The sequence below is a fragment of the Acinonyx jubatus genome, chromosome A2 (genome assembly GCF_027475565.1).
Source record: "Acinonyx jubatus isolate Ajub_Pintada_27869175 chromosome A2, VMU_Ajub_asm_v1.0, whole genome shotgun sequence".
Taxonomy (NCBI): Eukaryota; Metazoa; Chordata; class Mammalia; order Carnivora; family Felidae; genus Acinonyx; species Acinonyx jubatus.
Window position 1 is genome coordinate 152553803 of NC_069383.1, and position 14768 is coordinate 152568570.

The 14768-nt window shown below is 62.3% G+C and overlaps 2 protein-coding genes across 12 annotated transcripts in view; both read right to left on the bottom strand.

Annotated features, from left to right (window-relative positions):
- Positions 1 to 4613: 4613 nt before the first annotated feature.
- On the bottom strand, positions 4614 to 12103 carry ARRDC2 (arrestin domain containing 2). 3 transcript variants are annotated; one of them, XM_027038351.2, is made up of 8 exons: positions 11305 to 12103; positions 8248 to 8314; positions 7854 to 8001; positions 7234 to 7336; positions 6870 to 7126; positions 6594 to 6756; positions 6164 to 6321; positions 4614 to 5920 (listed from the first exon to the last, which is right to left on the bottom strand). In XM_027038351.2, exons 1-8 carry the CDS (start codon positions 11561 to 11563, stop codon positions 5867 to 5869), a joined length of 1209 nt encoding a protein of 402 aa, XP_026894152.1. In that variant the 5' UTR covers positions 11564 to 12103; the 3' UTR covers positions 4614 to 5866. The 3 variants fall into 3 exon arrangements, with proteins under 3 accessions (XP_026894152.1, XP_026894151.1, XP_026894150.1); XM_027038350.2 differs by lacking the exon at positions 11305 to 12103 and adding an exon at positions 8408 to 9640 and having other exon boundaries at positions 4614 to 5917; XM_027038349.2 differs by lacking the exon at positions 11305 to 12103 and adding an exon at positions 8408 to 9638.
- Positions 12104 to 13316: 1213 nt separating this feature from the next.
- KCNN1 (potassium calcium-activated channel subfamily N member 1) overlaps positions 13317 to 14768 on the bottom strand; it is a 32414-nt gene continuing 30962 nt past the window's right edge. For 8 of the 9 annotated variants that reach the window (XM_053219646.1, XM_053219647.1, XM_053219643.1 and 5 more), the window contains one exon: positions 13317 to 13921. In XM_053219646.1, the coding sequence (XP_053075621.1) occupies positions 13667 to 13921 (255 nt within the window). In that variant the 3' untranslated portion in view covers positions 13317 to 13666. The remainder of the gene's footprint in view (positions 13922 to 14768) is intronic. The other variant, XR_008297201.1, reaches the window with a different exon arrangement.

A 14768-nucleotide genomic window follows, 5' to 3' on the forward strand; every position in this document is an offset into this window, starting at 1 on the left:
CACCCTGACCCGCCCCTGGGCTCTCTGGCCCCCTGAATCCCATTCTCCCATTCACGGCCCACCCATCTCACTCATCTGCGTCCCCAGACAAGGGCCACCTACACCACAAACGTTAATGGAACGTCAGCTGCCAACAAGGCTGCCGGCAAAGAGGTGGTCTCACCCTTAGGGGGCTCATGGGGGTGCCTAGGAGCAAATAAACACAGCCACGGCTGCCCTCTCTTGGAATGCCCTTCTCTACCTCCCTGGTGAACTCCTCTTCACCCATCAAAACCCCAACTCCAGTGGCCTCTCCTCCTGGGAGCCCTCCCGGGACCCTCCAGGGAAGGGGTGTCTGTGGATTCCATCACAATGGCCTTGGAACTCTCTGTTCTGCCCCTCTTTATTATCACCTCCAGGCCTATCAGCAACTCTGGGAACCCCCCAAAGTCCCAGCACGATTGGCCCAGTCAGAGTCACATGCCTATTCCTGAACCAATCCCTGAGTCTGTGGTCACAAAAGGCTCTAATTGGCCGGACCTGGTCGTATGTCCACATCTAGAGCCATGAAGTGGACCAGGCTCCTTTTGTCCTCCAAAAGGAGAGCAGGAAGAGGGGACGCCCCCCCAAAACCTTTTACCAAGGACTTCGGGGTCCTCTGCCTGCCCCATCATGGCTGGAGGGGCTTGGGCAAGTTATTTGATCCCTGTGCCTCAGTTTCCCCACCTGGGAATCAGGCTCAGCAGAGTGGGGGTATTGGAGCCCCGGGAACCCATTGGGGTATGCCCCCTCCCCTCCCCCACCCCGCTCAGCAGGCCCCATTGGCCCCGTCCACCCCCCAATCCTTTATTGTTGTTTTCTGTAAGTCCCCCCAACCCCCCGGAGGGGGTCCCTTTGGGCACTGATGGCTGCCAGCTGATTCACTGCTTCCTCCTGGGCCTCTCGCCCAGCCTGATGCTTTCTGGGGACTTTCCTGGCCTTCCTCGAACACCCGAAATAAGGTGGGGGAAGCGAGGGCAGAGGGAACACCCTGCAAGCCCTCAACCAGAGCCAGGGGCGCCCGGCGTGGTCAATGCTGTTGGACCTTACGTGTGTGTGCACGCAGGCGCACGCGGGTCTGTGTCCGTGGAGGTCTAGGCTGTGTGTGCCCGAGTTCACCGGCCCATTTCTGGGTCTCTGTATGTGTGTGTGCATGCGTTTCTGCGTGTGTGTGTGTGTGTGTGTGTGAGATAGCTGCCCCCGCATGGAGCCCAGTGGGTCTAAAAAACAGACAGACTCAGCCCCTCACTGGAAAAGGTGCATCCGGGGGAGGGAAGTCGCCAGAAGCAGCTGGGAGGGCAGAGATATTGCTGGTGTGCAGGGGGCGCAGGGGGCGCCAAGGTCAGGAGGAGGCAGGGTCTGGGGTAGGTCAAGGTCAGAAGGGACGGGAGCTGTGTGTGGGCGCCTGGGTGGCTAAGCTGGAGCTGAACTTTGGGATGAAATGGCAACAATTCTAAAGCATTCACTGAGCACCTAGTGTGTGCCCGGGAGGGCTCTGGGGTAACAGACACCACACCAACGAACAAGTAAATATATAACTTTGAGGAAGGGGGAAGATCAGGAAGCGAAAGGCATCAGGACAGGAGTCAGGGAATTGAGGGGTGTTCTGACCCAGAGACAGGGAGGGCATCCTGAGGCAGCGACTTGTGATCTGAAGCCTGCTGGGGAGAAGGTCCTGGGCATATCTGGGGAGAGGGAACTCCAGGGGGAAGGCACAGCAGGTGCAAAGCCCCTGAGGTAGGGATGAGCTGGCAGAGGGGCCCCATTCATGAAGATCTAAGTCCCAAGCAAGGAGGGGAGGCATCAGGGGGCAGCACTGGTGGGGAGCAAGGCCACCAGGACGGGCTGTCCTGTAACTGGAGCCCGACAGGAACCCTCCACCCCCACCCCACCCACCCCCAGTGCTCCCTGCTCGGGACAGAATGTGCTGGGAGGAGAGGCCAGAGGCGGCTGTGCCTGGTGGCTGCAGTTAGGCAGCTGGAGGGTTCCTGAACAGCGGCCCAGCCGGGCCCCCTGCCAGCGAGGGTGGAAAACAACCAGAGGGCGCCCTGCCTGTCACCCCCAGGGCCCCGGGGGCCTGGCCAAGCCAGGAAAGGAGACGGAGATGGTGAAAGAAACAGAGACTGAGACAGAGAGATGGAAAACAAGAGAGACGGTGAGTGAAAGACAGAGACAAAGACAGAAATAGAGAGAGAGAGAGAGAGAGAGAGAGATGTAGAGATGGTGAGCCAGACAGGGGGAAACAGAGACAATGACAGACTGAAACAGAGAGACAGTGAGAGACTCAGAGACTGAGACAGAGAGATGGTGACCATAAGAGATGGTGAGCCAGGGGCAAGAGACAGCAAGTGATAGGAGTGAGAGAAACAGAGATGCAGAGACGGTGAACCAGAGACAGAGAGGGGGTGGGGGTGGGGGACAAAGACGAGAGACTTACAGAAAGTGAGCAAAAGAGACAAGTGAAAAAACATGGGAGAGGCAGAGAGAGGCAGAGGCCCTCAAAGCTTCAAATAAATGAGTATCTAAATCAAAATTTCAGAGAGGGATGAGGGCTATGAAGGCAACAGCACAGGGAGATGGGAGAGGGAGTAACAGGGAGTGTCACCTTTAACCAACAGGTTGGAGCGTTCTTGGAAAAATGAGGTTAGGAGGTGAAGAAGAGCCAGTCACAGAGAAGAAGAGCCTTTCATCAGAGGGAACCACATGTGCAAAGGTCCTGAGGTGGAAACCAGCTTGGATTACGTGAATAGCAGTCAGGGATCCGGGGGTGGGGGGGCTGGAAGGAGGGGTGGGTGAGAGGGGCCTAGGGAAGGGTGGGATTTTATCTCGGCCACCCCCCTCTATGCCCTATGGGCCTCACTCTGTGTTCAGGGGGTTCCCTGAATTCTGGATGACCCAAGCCAGCTCCATTCTGATTTTCATTTATCTGGACCGGATAATCCACCTCTTAAGGGATCAGGTTCCAGACAGTTGCAGACGTAGAAGTCCCGGGGACGCGCGATGGCTTGTCCTCCCAAGCCTGCCAGGGGAAACTTTTGTAACAAACACCTTACTCTTCTGTTTGGGGACAGAGTTCTGGAGACTGGGATCTTGTGTCCTTGCACACCAGGGCGACAGGGAGCTCACCCCCTCCTGAAGCTATTTTGGAGGTCTGGGTGACCCGGTCTGTGCTGTGGGTACATCTCCCCTCTGCTGGGCCCAAAGGAACCCCAAATCTGACGGGTTCAAAGCTGGATGCCAGGTCAGCTGCCGAGGGCAGACGCCGCTGGACAGGGAGGGCTGGGCAAAACCCGGGGACGGAAGTCGGTGGGGATCAGGACCCAAAATTCACACCACGGGTGGGAGACAACTGAGGCTGTGGCAGGGAGGTGTCCCAAGAGTCTCGGGTGAGGAAACTGGCTCAGAGCCACGTGACTTGCCCTTGCCCGTAGGTCACTCAGAAAGCTAAGCCTGAACCCATACCTGCCAGGGTCCAGCCCCTGGGTGCCCTCGTCCTCCTCCCTGTTCCTCAGCCCCACCAATGGTCACCCCAGACTGCCAGTTAATTCTCACTGCCTGGGGCAAATGGGTGAACACAGCCGGGACTATTAAAACGGGGTTCTAATTGGGCCCAGCCCTGTGGGGGCGGGGCCTCGGGTCGGGGTCGGGGGCGGTGCCTGAGCGCCGGCTCGGCTGGGAGCCCCTCCAGGAGGCGACCTGTGAGCCTGGCGGTTCCGAGTGGGGACTCCGGACCCTGCACGAGTCACCTCACTCCGTTGGACTCCCTTTCCCTACCCGCAGCTCCAGAAGAATGACGACCTCCATGCCAACAAATCCTTGCACACGCATGCCCAAAGCAGCCCTGTTCGCCGTTGCCCAAATGTCTATCGAGGGGTGAAGGGAGAATCCAAATGTAGTCCATCCATGCTAAAGAATATTATTTGGCCACAAAAAGTTACAAAACGTTGACACACGCTGCCACGTGGGTGAAAACATGGACGAAAACGTGGACGTTTATGCTGAGTGCAAGCCAGGCCGGAGAGGCCACACGGAGCATGATCCCATCCACGTGAAATGCCCAGAACAGGAAAATCCACAGAGGCAGGAAGCAGATGAGTGGGTGCCAGGAGTGAGGGAGGGGGTGGGTGGGGGTGACTGCTAACAGGGGCGGAGTCTCCTTTGGGGAGGTGATGGGTGCACACCACACGTGTGAATGCACAAAACGCTACCAAACTGTATGCTTTAAAGGGGTTCATTTCATGGCATAGAAGTTTCATCTGAATAAAAACAAAAGCGGTTCAAACTCAAGAGAAGCAAGATCCACCTGTCCCGGGGCGCCCCTGCCCGGCCAGCTTTTTTCCTCTCTGAGGCCTCTGTCTGCCTTCCCCCATTCAAGTTCCTAGCCTCTGTGACTGTGCTAGGGAAGGGGCATGGGGTCCAGCTCCAACCTGAGCTCAGCCTCCCTTTGTGTCCCTGGGCCTCAGTTTCTCCTTCTGGACAAGGGGCCCCTCCGCCCTCCTCCGCCTGGAGTTCGACCCTTGAGATCCTGACGCAAGATGGAGGTCATGGCCACTCAGCTCCCTTGGCAGCTGGGGGAAATAAACCAGTAAGCCCAGTCTCGTTCCCCACGCTTTTATTTAAAAAAAAAAACATCTGTAAAAAAGAGAACAATGTAAGGCTTATCAAAAATGATGAGTCCCAGGCGGGGGCCCCGCCCCCAGCTATGGCTGAGACTCTCCAACTGGGGGCTTGTCCAGCTGCCCCCTCACACTTTGTCCCTCCAGGATACAGGAGGGCTCCAGAGGCTCACTGGTCCTCCTGTGTTACCCCAGGCTGACCTCTGACCCCAAGGTCTGGCTTAATATTCTGAACCGGGTTTCTCTGGTCATACAATACCCAGGCAAGTCGCATGTCCTGGAGTACTTGGAGGAGCCCCCAGGCAGGCCCAGCCTAGGCCAGGAATCTCCCTCTGGCTTTCAAAGGCTGGAGGGGGGGCCAGGGTGGCTCAGTCAGTTAAGCGTTCGTTCAGCCCTTGATCTCTGCTCAGGTCATGACCTCACCATCCGTGGGTTCAAGCCCCGAGCTGGGCTCTGCGCTGTCGGCATGGAGCCCGCTAGGGATTCTCTCTCCTCTCCCTCTCTCTCTGCCCCTCCCCTGCTCGTGCGCTCTCTCAATATAAATAAATACTTTTAAAAAACAAACAAAACAAAGGCTGGAGCAGTGGTCTCCTGCCACCCATAAGCCCCACAGAGCTCCAATGACCCGCTTCCCTGAATGCCTCACTCCTGGACCCTCTCGCCTGCCGGCCCTTGCCGTGTGGCCTCAACGGAGGCACTCGCTTTCTGAGCCCCAGTTCTAAGATGAAGGGGGTGATCTCCAAACATCGCTCAGCTCTGACCTTCTCCGACTTCTTCCTCCTCTTGCTTGTCTGCCTGCTGGGCCGCTATTCACACGCCACTGCCTCAGCCAGAACGCCCTCTGCTCCGGGAAGCCCTCTCTGCTCCCGTCTGGACTCTCCCGGTCCTGGGTCTCTTCCTCTGGTCCCACGGGACCGGAAGCATTTACGTCTGGCGACGTCTCTCCCAGACCAGAGGCTCCCGGGGGACCCAGCCCTGTCCACAGGCCGGCGTAGACAAGACGGGATCCGACAAGGGGCATCTGATGCCTCGCGAGGGCCAGTCCACGTCAGTCAGGTTCCAGATTCTTCCCCCCTCCTGGGTTATGTCGGAAAGCCCTGCCCTGTTCCGAGCCGCGGATTCCCCAACTTCAGCGCAGTCCGGTCGGGCCGCCCTCGATCCAGCCATTCCCCATGTCCACGGAGGCCGGAAGCCTGTGTGTACCCGCATCCCTCGAGGTATTCACTCGCCCCTCAGCAGGTCATGGAGCGTGGCCTCATGGCCTCTGAGGGTGGGTTTGGATCCTCCTGACAGAAAGAACCCGGTCAACTACCACGGCGGGGCTCCAGAGGCTCGGCAACACCCCTCTCCCGCCCTGCTCGTCTCCAACTCCTGCATTCAGCCGGGAAGCAGCACGCGGTGCGGACTGGGGCGCAAGGGGGGCTCGGGCCCTGAACGAATGCATGCCATGCACATTTAAAACTCATCCGAGTCCCACCCCCACCCGGGCTCCCAGGGCCTGGAGAGGCTTCTCGGACCCCTAAGCTCACCTCGGAGTACAGGGGTGGGGGGCGGTAGCGGAATTCCTGGATATAGGCGAAGAAGGGGCCTTCAAGGTTCACGTCAGCGTCCTGCAGCGGTGGAAAGGGACTCTGCCCCGTGGCCGCCACTTCCCCACCTGCCACCACCTCTGAGTACTCGGGAGGAGCTGCAAGTGAGAGACAGGGTGGGTGAGGCCAGTGGGAAAGGGGAGCCCCAGAATCGGGGACAATGGGCAGGAGCCGGCGTGCGCCAATCCTGGGGCTGCCGGGCGGTGTGCCCTCAGGATGAGATTCTGCGGGGGGATCTGGGGCCACCGACGCGATCGTTACTGTGTACTTTCACAGACGTGGCCACTGAGGCCGGGGGAGGCGGGGAGGGTCAGCCTGGCGCCCGCCTCTCTGCCCCCCCAGCCCCCGGACAGCGGGATGGGGAGCTCACCCTCAGGTCGCTCTGGCAGGGCCCCCAGCCCCCAGTCCAGCAGGAAGCTGGCACGGCTGCCCACGCTGGATGAGCGGCTGCCGAAAGGGTGCAGGGGGATGGTGCCGATGACCAGCGGCAGCTCCAGGAGCAACTTGGAGGTGCCAGGGATGTCCACGCAGACCTGGAGGGACAGACCGTGAGGGAGGGCCCCCAGGCAGCCTCGGGGGAACCCCAGTCTGGAGAACAGAGCAGATATAGCCGCCTCTGCCTCCTAGGACCGACGGGGCACTCTACCTTGAGGGAATAGTCCACGTGTAGCACCCGGCAGTGCAGGATGGAAGGACCCACGGGGGGGATCCGCAGCGCCCGGCCCTGCCACAGCGCCCGCCGCCCGGGGCCCACGGGCTCGCCCGAGAGACTGGCCACCACTGCTCGCTTCTGCTTGCGGGCACCTCGGGCCATGAAGGTCTGCGTCTGGACCACTGCTGCCCGAGGCAGCACTGGGCGCGTGGAGCCATTGTCGATCTCGGCGAAGACTGGGATTACCTCACCTGCAGTGGGGAGCGGGGGGGGGGTGGGGGGGGGGGGTGGCCTCAATTTCCCCGTCTGCAGCTCTGACATCGGCCCTCTTCCCCAACCAGCTCCGCTCGCCTGGTACCTGGCGTATAGCCCTTTCGGTCAATCTTGGCCGAGAGGGAGACAAGGCCACGACTGCTGTACCATGATCGGGCGACTTTCTCCAGAGCTCCCGCCTGAGGGGCCTGGTGGGGCAGAGGAGAGGGACAGGAACAGATCACTTTGTGCAAACCACAGACCCTGCCCCAAGAGCTTCCCAACCACCCCCAGCAGAGGGGGGATTTGGGGCAGCGTTCCTGGGTTCTTCATAACCACCTGTAACAGACAGCCGCAGATAAAACCCATCTCAGAAGGCTGAAAATGTGAACGAGCTAATCGCTTAGTATACAATCAGTGCTCAGAAAACCATTATCATCGCAAGTCCTGGCGGTCCCCTATTTCACAGATGGAGCCCTCCGAGGCTCAGAGAGGGTGAGATACTTGTCTAGAGCCACACAGATTATTGGTGCAGGTGGGATCTGCACCCAGCTCCGCTGGACTCCAAAGGCATCCCCACGCCTGCCTCCCTTCCTGCCAGGGCCCAGCAGTGATTTCCCACTTTGTGAAGGAAGTGAAGGGGGTGAGGAGCCCGTCGGGATCACCCAGCAGCCAGGCCCCCACCTGCAACGCTCCCATCCCACCTCCCCTGGAACAGCCGCTCACCAGCAGGGCAGGCGTGTTGATGTCCACGGGCTCTATGACAGTAAATACCTTCCTTGCCCGGCGGGCAGGGACCCAGGGCCGGTGCAGGGTGGCCTTGATGCAGTATCGGACACTGCCATGTTTACCCTCGAATGACGTCACCAGGGTCCTGGGGGGAGGGGGCAGGGGGAGATGGAGGGAAGGGACTTCAGGGGGCGAGATACAAGTGGGGGGTGGCCCCAGAGACTTAGGATGAGAGGCAGAGACCCGGAGGACCCGCCCCCAGGGGAGCAGTGCTGGGGTGCTGGGGTTTCGAGGGTCCCCAGATACAGAGCAATGGAGCCCTAAACCTGAAAGCAGCAGCAGGCTTAGGGATTCCCCTGCAATCCTGCGCCCCAGACACCGTAAGACTTACGGAGGCAGCTGGAAGCTGAACGGGAACTCGTGGCGCCCGGGAGGCAGCGTCGTGGTCTCTCCGGTGTCTGCAAGTAGAAGCCAGAAGGGGAGGCTCAGCGGCCGCGCCAGGTTCCAGGAGCGCGCAGCACGTGCGCTGCGTTGGGGTCGCCGGCCGGTACCTGGCGCGAGTAGCGTGGCACGGTGGCTCACGACCTCCACACGCTCGCTGTAGCTCTGCGTGTACGCGGTGCTCGAGCCGGCGCTGCGCGACTCGGTCCAGTGCACGTGGGCGCGGCCCCGCGCGCGCAGCTTCAGGGAGCCCACGCGCGCCGGGCCCGCCAGCTCCAGCAGCACTCGGCCGGCAACGGCCTGGCCGCCGCTGAACACCGGCTCGGCGCCCGCGCTCGCGCCATCCAGCTGCACCACGAACGCCTTCACCTTGTCGAACAGCATCGCGGCCGGGATGCGAACCCGCGACGCACAGACCCTGGCCTCGAACCCGCGACGCGGCGGCACGGCGGCGCGAGGCGCCGAGGCTACAGCTTCAGAACTCGAACCGGCCCAACGTGCGCAGGCGCACTTGCGGACCAGGCCAGAAATTCCTGTGCGCCCGGCGCCGGCGCTGCCTTTATACGGCGGGCGGGGCGGGGCGGGGCGAGACACAGGCCCCACCCCCACAAAGGACCACACCAATGGCGCGGCGAGGGGCGTGGCTCCTCCCAGGCGTGGAACAAAACCTCAAACGCCCCAGCTGCCTGCCCTCTACCCTCGGTGAAACTGAAGCATCGGGGGCCAGAGCCGGTCTCTCGAAGACCCCGGGGGTAAAGAGGGGAAACAGGGCCGGAAGCGGGTCCCGGGCTTGAAGTTACCCAGCAAGAGCATTCTGGCACTAGGTTTAATCATCAACTGGCCACCACTTTCAGATATGACTCGAGACACGTCCAGCCCCGAGCTAGAGGCGTGTGGGATGGGCTGGACCCAATCGGGGCCTTGAGTGCCCAGGACTACCCTGGGCCTCAGTTTCCCCTCTAAGTGATGGCGGAAGGAGGAGGAAGTGCGTGGGGCCCTCCTCTGCTTGGGCGCCCGCCCCCCCTCTTCTGATTAGAATCCCGCTTAGCTGGGTGACCCCGGACTAGTGACAATCTCTTAAAACCTAAGTTTCCATGTTTGTAGAGCTGGAAGAAAATCAGTCCTGACCTCAGAATGTCGGGCCTTGAATCACTGTGTAGCCCATGCTCGACCTCTCCCAGAGCCTTGCTCCCATGTCATCAACCCACTCCCCACAAGCCGCCACTCTGTCGCACCTCGGCGCTTTTGCCCAGGCTGTTCCCAACTCTCGATGTTCCTGTCCCAATTTGCAGCCCCCAGCAAACTCCTACAAACCCCCTAGGCGTCCTTGTGCCCACTCCTGGCAGCCCCCCGCCCGCCCCTCACCCGGGCCCCAGTCCCCTCCCAGACAGCCGAGTGGAAGGGACGTCCCAGGAACCCCTAGGGTCAGGGCTGCGGTGTGCCCTCGAGACGGTAGGACTCCTCTCTGGGCCTCAGTTTCCTCAGAGAAGAACCTCCAGGAGAGTTTCTAAGGCAGTTTCCTCTTGGCGGTCTGCAGGGCACCGGCGCCCTCTGCTGGCAGCGAGATGAGCAGCTGCTCGAACCTACCCACTACCCTGGCGGCCACCTTTGAGGGGCCCTCAGACGACCCTGGGACCACCCCTGAGGCCTCGGAAGCCCCAGTGGGAGGAAATCATAACCGGACACGGCAACCTGCAGCCAGAGTGGCCACAGGGGCATTGGGGTCAGAACAGTACGTAAGGGAGGGGCAGAGGCGGTAGACGCAGTGATCAGCTTGGGGGGTCTGCACGGAAGAGGGGACTCTGAGACCAAAATGAAGGGCTAGTACCTTCGCCCCCGCCCACCAGGGCCAAGTGGAGCCCTGGAGGCTATAAGCCCAGGAGGAGATGGGGGATGAGGTGAGTCCATTTCACAGATGGGTCCCCAGAGGCCCACAGAAGGGCAGGGCCTCACCTGAGGCTACCCAGCAGTTCTGCAAGCTTCACCCCTGCAGTGTCTTAATGAAGCAGCTGGTGAGTGGAACCAGGGGTGAGACCAGCCCCAACTTCCCTTGAACCTCAGGGGAAGGGAAGTGCCTCGGGGGGGCCCCTTCCTGTCCCGCCCTAGAGCCCTTGAGGTCTGGGTTTCCACAGCTAGTAAGGGGAGAGCCTGCACCTGGGGTGTTGAGACAAGACTGAAAGGCTGTGGGCAAAGCATCTGCTTGGAAAAAAGGGGGCCATAGGTGGGAAACCAGGTCTGAGCTGCCTCTTTCCTCTGCCCATTTTACAGAAGAGTATAGTGAAGTCTGGCTTAGCCGAAGGGGTTTGGCGGACCCAGGAAGCCAACATCCTCCACAGCAAACATAGCTCACTGCCGAGGCTCGCCCCTGGCCTGCTCCTGACTCTCTGTGTTGGCCTAAATGTGGGGGGCTGAGGTTCAGAGCTGGAAGTCTTCCCAGCCCGATCTGTCCCCACCCCAAGTCTCCTCTCTCTTTGGGATGCAAACCTACCTGCAGCTATCACCAGAACTCCCAACCCGGGTTAGAACTGGTTCCTGCAAGCACTGGGGGTAAACTGAGGGCGCGGGAGATGGGGGTCTTCTTTGGGAAATCAGGGACCCAAATCTGGAGTTAAAAGGAGATCCTGGGGTCCAGAGAGAAGGATGTCCCGACTCCACCCAGGGGTTCTCCAAACTCTGCATGGGAGGGGTGGGGGGGGGAGGGTCCCCCCCGCATAGCCTTTAGGTGGAGGGTTTTCCCAGCTCTGTCAAGGGGGGGGGGTGCCCAGACACCCCCTGTAAACGGGGGGTGTCTCGTGGGAAAGAGGATTTGGGAGGGGGGTAGGTGGGTAGGTGTCCTGGGGGAGGGTCAAGACCCTGGGGAGGAGGTCCCCACTACTTATGAAAGGTCACTCGACCACACAGCCTCTAAACTGAAACTCTCCCCGCACTGGAGTAGAGCGCCCAGATCTGGGGCGAGGGTCCCAGGGGATCCCAGCCGGGAGTGGGGGCGGGGGGCTGAGAGGCTCACCTCGGAGCAGCAGCTGCCGCCGCCGCAGGTACGTCTCGGCAGCAGCGTAGTCGCTGGAAACCGCGTTGACACCCACGCTTCGGCCCTCGAGCCAGTGCGTCGCCGCCCCGCCGCGTGCCGCCACCTCCAGCGCTCTCACCCGCAGAGGCGCCGCCGCCTCCAGCAGCACCCGGCCGCACAGCCGCTCCCCGCCGCGGTACGCGCCGCCGGGACCCCGAGCCAGCTCCAGCGCGAAGCTTCGCACGCCCCCAGGGCGCATGGCGCAGGCCCGGGCGCACGACGGGGACGCGGCACCCCGCTGGGAGGACGGCCCCCGCTCCCAGCGACCGGGCGCGCGGCCGGGGTGCGCCCGAGGCCCTCCCGCGGCTCAGCGCCCTTCCTCGCGGCGCCGGTCGCCCCCGAGCTTCCTCCGGCTTCCGCGAACTCGTGCGGGCGCCCCGGGTCCCCCACCCCCGGCGGGCGCGTCGGCCGCCGACTTCCTGGTCCTCCGCGGCCGCCCCCGTGACGCGCCCGGGGCCGCCGGGGACGTGCCGCCCGCGTGCCCGCGCTGTTGACTTTGCCACCCCCCCGGCGCGGGGCGGGCCCTGTTTTTGCAGGGTCGGCGCCGTTGAGTCAGAGGCGGGCGGGGGCGGATGTGGCTGGCCCGGAGCGGAGGCAGCCACCGGGCTATCTTGCGGTTTCATCTGGCCCCTACCCGGCACCTTTGGCCCCGGGCACCGACCCAGCCTCCCACTCTGGTCTCCGTGCCACCTCCTGACTGTTCTCCAAACCCTCCGAGCTCAGGTCTTGCCACTTGGCCTTTGCACTGACCAGTCCCCTACTAGGAACGCCCTTCCCCAGATGGGCTCTCCCAACTACCCCCCCCGCAACCTCCGCCCCGCCCATGCCCAAATGTCACTTCCTCAGAGTCCCCTGGTCATACTCTGCCTTGTTGATTTCTTTATGGCTCTGGTCTCTGTCTGAGTGCTGTTTACCGTGCCTCCTCCCTCCGACTAGGTGATCCCCAAAGCTGGGCACTGTGCCCTATTCTCCTCAGCCCATCTTACAGAGAGGGAAACTGAGGCCCCCACAGGGGGGCAGCCTCTGCCCGGTAGCACCCAGCCCTGGTAGTCAGGACTCCCAACTCCGGTCTGGAGCCCATGGGCACGTCCCCACTCTTCTCGATCTTGCACCCACGTTATCTCCTGAGCCAGGCTGCTGAGCTCTTTATCAGAGGTTGCCAGGACCTGAGGCTCTCAGCTGGGCCAGGACTAGCCTCTCAGGGGCCAGGCCACCATCTCCCTGCTATACCCAGAGCCCAGCAGCTGCCAAGTGCCTGCCATCCCTGCCTCAGCACAGCACACTGAGCCCAAGGCCTGGAGGGACCTTTCTGATTTTCCTTGTGTCCAGAACCGGGAAGGTTCCGGAGGGGAACTCCAGCCCGCCCCAAGCCCACCCCGGAGGCCACTCTAACCCGAGGATCATACCACACCCTCCCCCACTTGTACTCCCCCCCTCCAGCGCCCTCCACCGAGGTTTTTCGCTTTGACCCATGGGCCCCCGAGTTTGAATCCCGACTCAGCCCTCCTCGTTCTGCAGCCCCAGGCAGGTGGCTTCACTTCTCTGGCCCGCGGTTTCCCCACCCCACCCGGGCCAGGTTCTGGTGACGAAGTGTGGTGATTTACGTGATGGTCCCTGTCCACGGCAGGTCCAATGAACATGGTGCTCTTACTCATGTCACCTTCCCCACCGGACCCTGGTCCACTGCGGGTGCTCCAGCAAAGTCGGCTGGTAGAATGGGAAGGATGTCTCGATTATCTGCTGCCTCCTGCAGGCCGGGGCTGGGTCCAGTGGGGACTGCCGCTGCTGTCCTCAGGAGGTGTACCCAGCTGAGCTCTGGCTTGGGGGGCCACCAGGCTAGAACAGTGATGGCAGGGGCTCGCCTAGACCCCCACATCCGTTCTGGGACCTGGAGTCAGGTGGCCACCTCCCATGTCATGAGTGTCCCCCAGCCATGCAAAACAGGCAGCAACTGGGTGGGTCCTGCTTTATTCAGAACTGGCAAGGACCCCTCTCCTGGTTGCTCCGTGCCCACCGGGGGCCTGGGGAAAGCCAGGGGGCCAGGGGACCAGAGGAAGCTCCTGGCTCCCCCCGGCTCCATTCAGGGAGGAAACGGGTGGTGGCCCACCCCTGCCCTCGCCTGCGGTCCGGCCCTGCCTTCTGCCCAGACGGTCTGGGTGGGGAGGGCCCTGGTCCACTCAGCCCAACTCAGCTTCGGCTCCTTGAACTCCAAGAGGCACCACTGTACAGGGCTTCCTGGATGGCGTGGACGTGGCGGCCACACGATGGCCAAGATTGAGGGGTCTGGTGGTGGGCAGGGTTGTCACCCGCAGTCTGAAGGGGCCATGGGTGGCCACCGGCACGGGGGGCTCCGGGCTGCCTGGTCCAGGGGTCCGGGGCCAGGCCGGGGAGGCAGGGGTGGGGGTGGCGGGCGTATGGCTTGGGCGATGAGGCCGGGCAGGGCCTGCAGGGAGGCGCCCAGCGCATCCAGGCGGCTTTCGAGGGCAGCCAGGCGGGCCTCAAGCTCCTCGTGCTGGGCGTGCAGCTCGGACATGAGGTCGTACATGACATTCTGAGTCTGCCAGAGACAGAGCGGGAGAGAGAGGAGAGGCCAAGTGAGAGAGAGCGAGGGCCAGGCGCAGAGATGGTTGACCAGCCCCAGTTGGGGGGGGGGGGGGCAGGAAGGTGGACCCAAGTGAGGGACAACTGTGAGGACATGGCAGAGCCACAGGTCTCTTGCTGGGCCCCCGGAACTGGTAGAAGGAGACAAGAGGAGAGACAGGTCTTGGACGCCAGGCTGGGGGCCAGCAGGCCAGGGGAAGGTGGAGGGAGGTCCGGGGCACAAGTGGTCAGAGCTGCCCTGAGGGGTTTAACTGGCCACCTGGACAGGCAGCCAAAGGGGGGGTCTTGGGTGGTGCCTTCACCCAGGGGAACCACGGCCCAGAGGCCCGGAGGGGTTTGGGGCTGACGCTGCTCCAGGCTGGGGCCATGGCCGAGAGAGAGGAGGTCAGTTGTGAACTGCCTCCCCGCGCCCCGCACTACACTGGGGAAGGGACCGCTCCAAGGATCCGACCCGGTCACAGACCAGGGAGTACAACAGCCACAACAACTACTGTTACGGTAGGCCATGGGATGTCCCCGCTGACTCGACTGCTCCCCACAATCCAGCAAGCAGGAGGCGGTTCTGCGACTGTCCACGTGGGCCCTGGGAGGGGAGGCTGGCCACTCCACGTGGCGGGCCAGTGCTGCCACCAGGTGGCGGTAGAACATTGTTCCTCATCTCTAACCTCAGCTAAGCGCTGGGCACCCACCCCCCCCCCCTCCATGGAAGGGGGACAGGATGAGGCATCTACCACGGCATTTTGCTGCGTTCCACCCCTAGCCTCTCCCTTCCAACCTCCATGCCTCAGAGGGCCGCGGTCCCC

Bases quoted from the DNA above. Each gene is read 5' to 3' on its own strand.
- ARRDC2 (XM_027038349.2), bottom strand. From the start codon at position 8,681: ATGCTGTTCGACAAGGTGAAGGCGTTCGTGGTGCAGCTGGATGGCGCG. The intron at 8,315-8,407 runs GTACCGGCCGGC...TTCTACTTGCAG, and splicing joins TGCCACGCTACTCGCGCCAG to ACACCGGAGAGACCACGACG. The intron at 6,757-6,869 runs GTAGAGTGCCCC...CTGTCCCTCCAG, and splicing joins ACGTGGACTATTCCCTCAAG to GTCTGCGTGGACATCCCTGG.